This window comes from Orycteropus afer, unplaced genomic scaffold, assembly GCF_000298275.1.
Source record: "Orycteropus afer afer isolate SDZICR_OR568_19922 unplaced genomic scaffold, OryAfe1.0 scaffold00366, whole genome shotgun sequence".
Classification (NCBI taxonomy): Eukaryota; Metazoa; Chordata; class Mammalia; order Tubulidentata; family Orycteropodidae; genus Orycteropus; species Orycteropus afer.
The window spans coordinates 342,036-348,967 of record NW_006921953.1 but is presented as its reverse complement, the minus strand read 5'-3'; the positions used below and the strand labels follow the sequence as shown (position 1 = coordinate 348,967).

Here is a 6,932-nt window from a genome sequence, read left to right as displayed (position 1 = left end):
GAAGACTTGATTATATTCATAAGGAACCTGTACCTTGACCAGGAGGCTATCGTTTGAATGGAACAAGGGAAAAGGTACAAACAGCTAAAATGTCCATCAACAGATGAATGGATAAACAAAATGTGGTATATACATACAATGGAATAGTCCTTAGCCATAAAGAGAAATGAAGTTTCAACACATGCCACAGTATGAATTAACTTTGAAAACATTATGCTGAGTGAAATAAGTTGCAAAAGGGCAAATATTATATGATCTCACTCATATGAAATAGGCAAATATATTGAAACCAAAGATTATGAGTGGTACCAGGAGGAGAAGAGAGTGAGGAAAATGAGTTTTTGCTTAGAGAGCATTGAATTTATGTTAATAGTGGTAGCATGATTTGGAAAAGGATAGCAAGAATGGTTGCACTACATGAAGAATGTAATCAATGTCACTGAAATATGTTGTGTTGTTAGCTGCCACCGAGTCTATTCCAATTCATGGCCACCGCATGTGTGCAGAGTAGAAGTGCTCCACAGCTTTTTGAAGGTTGTGAAGAAGCTGATGGGTTGGGGTGTTTTTTTTTTTTTTAATTGTGGTGAAAATATATACAACATTCTCCAGTCAACATTTTCTAGGAGTCCCTGAGTGGCACAAACAGTTATGTACTTGACTACTAGCCAAAATGTTGGCAGTTTGAACCCACCCAGAGGCACCTCAGATGACCATCACCAACTCAACAATACCTTCCAATCTTCCAACACCCAATACTACCCTCCACTCAACACCAACTACCAACTCAACACCACCCAACACTACCCTACACTCAACACTAATCGTGATCTCAATGTCACCCTCCACTCATCCCAATCTCCAACTCAACACCACCCACCAACCTTGATATCATCTTCCACAATATTTTGTATTAACTCAATATCATCTAATAATACCAAGCACTATCCATAGTTATTTATCATTCAATACAACCCAAATTACCCACCATTCAATATCAACCTCCATTTAAGAGTACCCTCCAACTTAATGTTCACTCAAACCACACTGTACACAACACTGCACAACATCCCCAATGTTCAATATTACCCCAAATCACTGACCAACTAACACTACTCATCCTCACCAACCAGTCATTACCATCCTCTGCTGGTAAAAATTATATTTCACTCAACATTAGCCGCTGTCCAATCCCAATCTCTGCTTCATACTTCCTCTATTCAACATCAACTTGTATTATCCCACACATAATACTGCCCACCAACTCCACATCACCCATATTTCTATGGTCACCCAACAACTCTCATTTTCTACCTCTGGTCACTAATCTGCACCATCATCATTCTGTATCCACCTCAGATATCTTTACATACCCCATGCTCCCTTCTTGTGTCACACTCTAGTGTTCTCTATCAACCACCTTCCACTCCTCAGCCATCTCCATTCCATCCCACTCCAGCCACTGCCCACTGTCATTCCCCACCCACACCTTCCCATGCCTGCCTTGTCTGGGTCGTAGGCCACCAGAGTGAGGTTGTCAATGGGAATGCGGGCTGAGGCATGTTCATACACGGAGCCAGTGAAGTTGATTTGGGCTTCTTGGGGTGTGAAGGTGCAGTCCGGGAGGGTGCAGTTGTAAAACTCAGGTTTGTGATCATTGACGTCTGTCACCCTCAGTGTGACCCATATGTTCACTTTGGCTTCCTGCCCATAGATGTTAAGGTTTTTCTCAGTAGCCTGAGGGCAGAGGGCAGAAAGAACCAGTGTTTATGGAGAGCTGAGGTCAAAAATCAGAAGTTAGGAAGAAGTGGTCCAGCTGGGGCTGTGGAGCCCTTACTTACCGTGACCTGCACCTGCACCTCCTCATCCTCCTCCAGTAGCTGTTCACGGTCTAGGAAACCATTGACTATGATGACCCCATCTGCCTCAATGTCAAACCAGCCAGGCCTTGTGGAGTCTGGTGAGGAGGCAGGCAAAGCAGCTGTCTCCAGTGGCTCTGACAGAGCTCCCACCCTGTCCCTTGCCCCAGCACCCCATTCTTACTGGAGATGCTGTAGGTCACAGCATCACTGACACCTTTGTCTCTGTCTACAGCTTCCACCTTCAGCACAGAGGTTCCCTGGAAGGAGGCATGGTCAGGACCCAGACCCTTTCTCCTGCATCCCACCATCCCAGTCCAGATCCCTCCAAGTCCCCTTGCATACTTTGGGTTCATTCTCAGACACAGAGACCAAGTAAAACTCCCTGACAAACTGGGGATCCAGGTCTGGCTGGTCAATCACTGAGATGGACAAGAAGACAGATGGGGAGCACTGAATGGTGAAATTGTCCTTGTATATGCCACCTGAGTCCTGAGGGAAGACATAGCCTTCTGTTACTCAGGGCCACAGGTCCTGATGCCCCTCCAATCCCTCCTGCAACCACCCTACTCACACAAGCCTTCAGCTCCAGCTGATAGAAGGCACTCTTGTTGTTGTAGCTAAGGCTGCCATTGAGCACAATGGAGCCATTGACCAACATTGAGAAGAGGTCCTGGTTGTCTGGAGTGTCAGGTATGACCTGGGGCAGAGGATATTCAAGTCAGGCTCCCATGGGCCTGCCTGCCTCTGAGAACTCCAGCTCTGCAAGACCATAATTTGAATCCCTGCTGTCACTGACCAGCTGTATGACCTTAACCAAGTCATGTACAACCTCTCTGAGCCTCTGGGAAGTTAGGCTCAGGATATTACCTCAATTAGTTGAAAGGAGTATTCACTGAGACAACATACATACCAGGCATGTACATGTGATAGTTGGTGTTCAAGAAATGAGAGCTATAACTAGCAAATTTGTCATCATGAGAACTGGGTTCATACATCCCTTATTGTCTGTGTGACTTTGGCCAAGACCCTGAACCTCTCTGAGCTTCAATTTCCTCTTTTGTGAAGCTGAAGTGTTTCTGCTACTTGGTGGTGTGATGCTAGACAGTGCTCAGGCAAGAAGAGTCTGGTTCAGAGGGCAACCTCCTTAGGAAAGTGAGACTAAGATGGGGTCAAAAAAAGGCTTTGGGACAAGGGCTGGGCCACCATAGAGCTGCTATTCTCACCCCAACTCTCAAGGGCCATGTATCTGCCTGGGGAGATGCTGCCCCCTGGTGGCCACTAGGAGCAGTCAGTTCACCCCCTTACCCACTCTCACTCCCCAATACCTTCTCTCTCACATTTCCACACTCACCTTCTCTATGAAGTATACCACCAAGCCCCCAGATCCAATGTCTTTGTCTTCAGCTAGCACAGTGGTCACCACAGAGCCGACCGGCAGTGTCTGAAAGAAGGGACTTGTCACTAGTGAATCCAAATCCATCTCAATTCCCTACTATATCACTCCCCTGCCCAGAGCCTGTTTCTTCAGCTGTACCACAGTGGTAGTAATAGCACCTTATAGCATCAGAAGCACAGGTGACCCCTTTCCCCCCTGCTTGGATGAGGCCTCTGGAGGCAGCTGTGAGGGGAGCAGGATTCCATCTTCTCTCCCTACACAGTCTCACCACCCACCTGACCTGGCTTCTGTGTTGCAAGCCCCTCAGGACCCAGATAAGAGATAATTCCAACCAAACCTAGCCTGACTGTGGCACTTCCCTGTTCAAACACTCTTCTTGTCTCTCTATCACCAATGACATTTGGTTTAGAACAGCACCCTGCGGAGCTGGAAGGTTTTCTAGGGAGACCTTTGCCCCTAGAACCTGGCCCTATGACTCCTGCAGTAACCTCACTACTCACTACTCCCACTCCATGTCCAGAGAGATTTTTAAAAATCTTTAATCAGATCACATCACTCTTTTTTTTTTTTTATTTTTTATTTTTTTATTTTGATTTGGGTGAAGATTTACAGAGCAAATTCACTTTCCATACAGCAGTTCACATATACTTTACTCATGTCATTGACTGCAATTTCCCACAGTGCAACAACTCTCTTCCCACTTCCTCCCTATAGCCACCTCTTCCCTGTGTCCTTCCCTCCCATACACTCCTGCCCCCTGAGCTGTCTCCCTGTAGATTGTATCACTCTTATGCTTAACATCTTCCATTAGTTTTTCATTATTCCTGGAATATGACTCATATTGCTTCCAAGGCCTCTCTGACATCAAGCCTCTGTCCACCTCTCTGAACTCACCTTCTCTGTACTCTGTACCATCCAGCCACACTGATCTCTGTGCTATGCCTAGAATACCCCAAGCTCATTCCCATCTTAGGACCTTTGCACTTGCCATTTCCCTGCCCAGAACATCTTTCCCTGGAGCTTCCCATGGCTGGTCCCTTCTTGCTATTCAGGTCTCTGCTCAGATAAGCCTTTCCCGACCATGCAACCTAAAGTAGCCCCCACTCCAGTAACTTCCTTTTACTTCATTTTATGTTCTTCATAGAATTCAACACCATCTGAAACAATCCTGTTTATTCTATGTTTTATTATTATCTGCTCTTCATTAGAACATGAGCTACTGAAGGTAGTAGCCAGGTCTGTCTTGTTCTCCATATAGTCACAGCACCTAGGACAGTGCCTGGTTAGATGTTACATCAGAATCTGTGGAATGACTGAAGCTTGCCAACCTCATCTTTGGCCTAGTGTGAGGCTCCACACCTTGCAAGTCCTCCCCAGCAATGACAATTCAAGAGTGGTATGTTGTGCTTGCTGTGTAGCAATCTTTGGGGAACCTTTCCTACTCCCTCCATGAAAGTCAAATGGGTCTGCCCCTCCTTCCTATAGGGGAAGACCTGTGATGTGGACTTAGGCAATCAGAGCATTCCATACCCTCTTATTGGTCCAACGATGGGCCTGTGACCCAAAATGGACCATTGAGAGTTAGCCCTGAGGCTGAACCACTGAGCCAAGAGACAGTCTCTCTCTTTTGAAGTAGTACAGCTGATGAGATATAAATCCAGACCCTCTGGGGAACGTTTAAACACCATGTGGGAGAACTTCCCCTTATCCACTCTGAGTTTAGATGCAATGCAAGAAGCAAAGCTGAGAGGTGGAGAGAAACCTCTTCTTGATGATGTGGTTTGAGCACCTGGGTCCAGCCATGCCGAAGTCTCTAATTTTAGAATAGCTCTATTTTTTTCCAATATATGAGAATATAAATTCTTTTATTTCTTTCATAACTGAAAGAATTCCAATCCAGTCTGATTGATCATCAAATACCGTTGTAAAAACTGTTGTTAGGCACCTCTCCCTGGATTTGGTTCCTGCAGCTATCCCTTCTTAGAAGGTGTTTTTTCTGATCCAGGATCCCCTGAGGGCTGTCTCTTGTACTTCTCACTCTGAGAATTGCTTCTGGGATGCCCCTCCACACACACCCACCTTTAACACATATGTTACCTCACTGATACTGATGGAGAAAATGATGTTCTGGAAGACAGGGGCATTGTCATTTCTGTCCTCCACGATCACCTGCATGTTCTTTTGCACCTGCCGGTGAGAAAGTTCAGGTGAGTCTGGAAAATGTGAGTTATTGGCAAAATTGAGTGGGAGAGTCTGGGCAGAGTGCAAGTTGGTATAGCAACTCAAGAGGAAAATTGGGGACTGTTTTGGGTAACTTTGTATTTTATATATAGTTGTTGTGTTGTTGTTATGTGCCGTCGAGTCGAACCCGACTCATAGCAACCCCTCCTTGGGTTTCCGAGGCAGTATCACTACAGAAATAGATTGCCCCATTTTCCTTCCGAAGAGTGGCTGGTGGATTTGAACCACCAGCCTTCTGGTTAGCAGTCAAGTGCCTTAGCCACTATGCTACCAGAGCTCCTTTATATATAGTAGATGGTCATTATTCACAGTGGTTCTATTTTAAAGAGTCACTATGAACACTGAATTAGAAAGTACTGAGCCATTGCTCCAGGAGAAATACAGGGTTAGGCTCCTGTGAGCTTCTGGTCACAATATTTTCAACTGATCAACACATACCTTGTTTTGTGTGTATCTCTGTCTAAAGACATCTTATTTAATATATATTTCTTACAAAGAATTATGGGAGCTCTGATGGCATAGTGCCTAAGGCATTTGACTGCTAACCAGAAGTCTGGTGGTTGAAACCCACCAGCCACTCCTCGGAAGAAAGTTTGGGCAATCTACCTCTATAGTGATACCCCTTCAGAAACCCAAGGAAGGGTCGCTACGAGTTGGATTCAATTTGACGGCAGTGAGGGTACAAAGAATTATATGCTATTTCTATAATAAAATACAGCAAAGAAAGGTTTAACATTTTCCTGACCCTGATTAATGTATATGACCATAAATTCACAGCACTGCTGTCCACTGTTTGTTGTTGTTGTTATGTGCCAAGCAGAGCACATAACACTGTTGTTGTTGTTGTTATGTTATGACCAGAGCTTCCCTGATGTTCACTAGGCATTGTTTAATCAGTTGTTATGGTAGTTAAGAGGAGCTCTGGTGGCGTAGTGCCTAATGCATTTGACTGCTAACCAGAAAGTTGGTGGTTCAAATCCACTAACCACTCCATGGAAGGAAGACTGGGCAACAGCCTACTGGGGTAGTTCAGTGTGTGTCAACTTGGCTGGGCCTGGTTGAATGCCTGGGCAGCTGGTTGTAGCATTCCCCTTGATGAGACTGGTAATCAACTCCATGGTGAAATGTACTATGAGCAGCTGAGTAGCTGCCTTAGGGGTGTGGTCTGCTTCCTGTATATAAGGAGAAGGCTTGGGGAATGGTCTCTAGTTTATGGCACACTTGGACCATGTTGTTGTTCAGCAGCCTGCCATGCTCTGCCGACCTTGAGACTTAAAATGGACTTGAATTAATGACCTGCCGTGTGGTTTGGTAACATTGGGACTGGGCCATTTTGTTGACCTTGAGCTTGTTAGCCTCAGCAGCCAGTAGCTGCCTGAGTGAAGAGATGCCTCTAGCTTCAGTGGGCCAGGAGCAAGAGGCAGAGCTGAAGCCCA

At 45.6% G+C, this 6,932-nt stretch overlaps 1 protein-coding gene across 1 annotated transcript in view; it reads right to left on the bottom strand.

Annotated features, from left to right (window-relative positions):
- The window catches only part of CDHR2 (cadherin related family member 2), a 115,750-nt gene that overhangs the window by 39,470 nt on the left and 69,348 nt on the right, over positions 1 to 6,932 (bottom strand). Inside the window, exons 6-12 of the mRNA XM_007952978.1 lie at positions 5,353 to 5,442; positions 3,211 to 3,300; positions 2,431 to 2,556; positions 2,202 to 2,348; positions 2,041 to 2,116; positions 1,839 to 1,954; positions 1,501 to 1,734 (exon numbers count right to left, since the gene is read on the bottom strand). Coding sequence (XP_007951169.1) covers positions 1,501 to 1,734; positions 1,839 to 1,954; positions 2,041 to 2,116; positions 2,202 to 2,348; positions 2,431 to 2,556; positions 3,211 to 3,300; positions 5,353 to 5,442 — 879 coding nt within the window. The remainder of the gene's footprint in view (positions 1 to 1,500; positions 1,735 to 1,838; positions 1,955 to 2,040; positions 2,117 to 2,201; positions 2,349 to 2,430; positions 2,557 to 3,210; positions 3,301 to 5,352; positions 5,443 to 6,932) is intronic.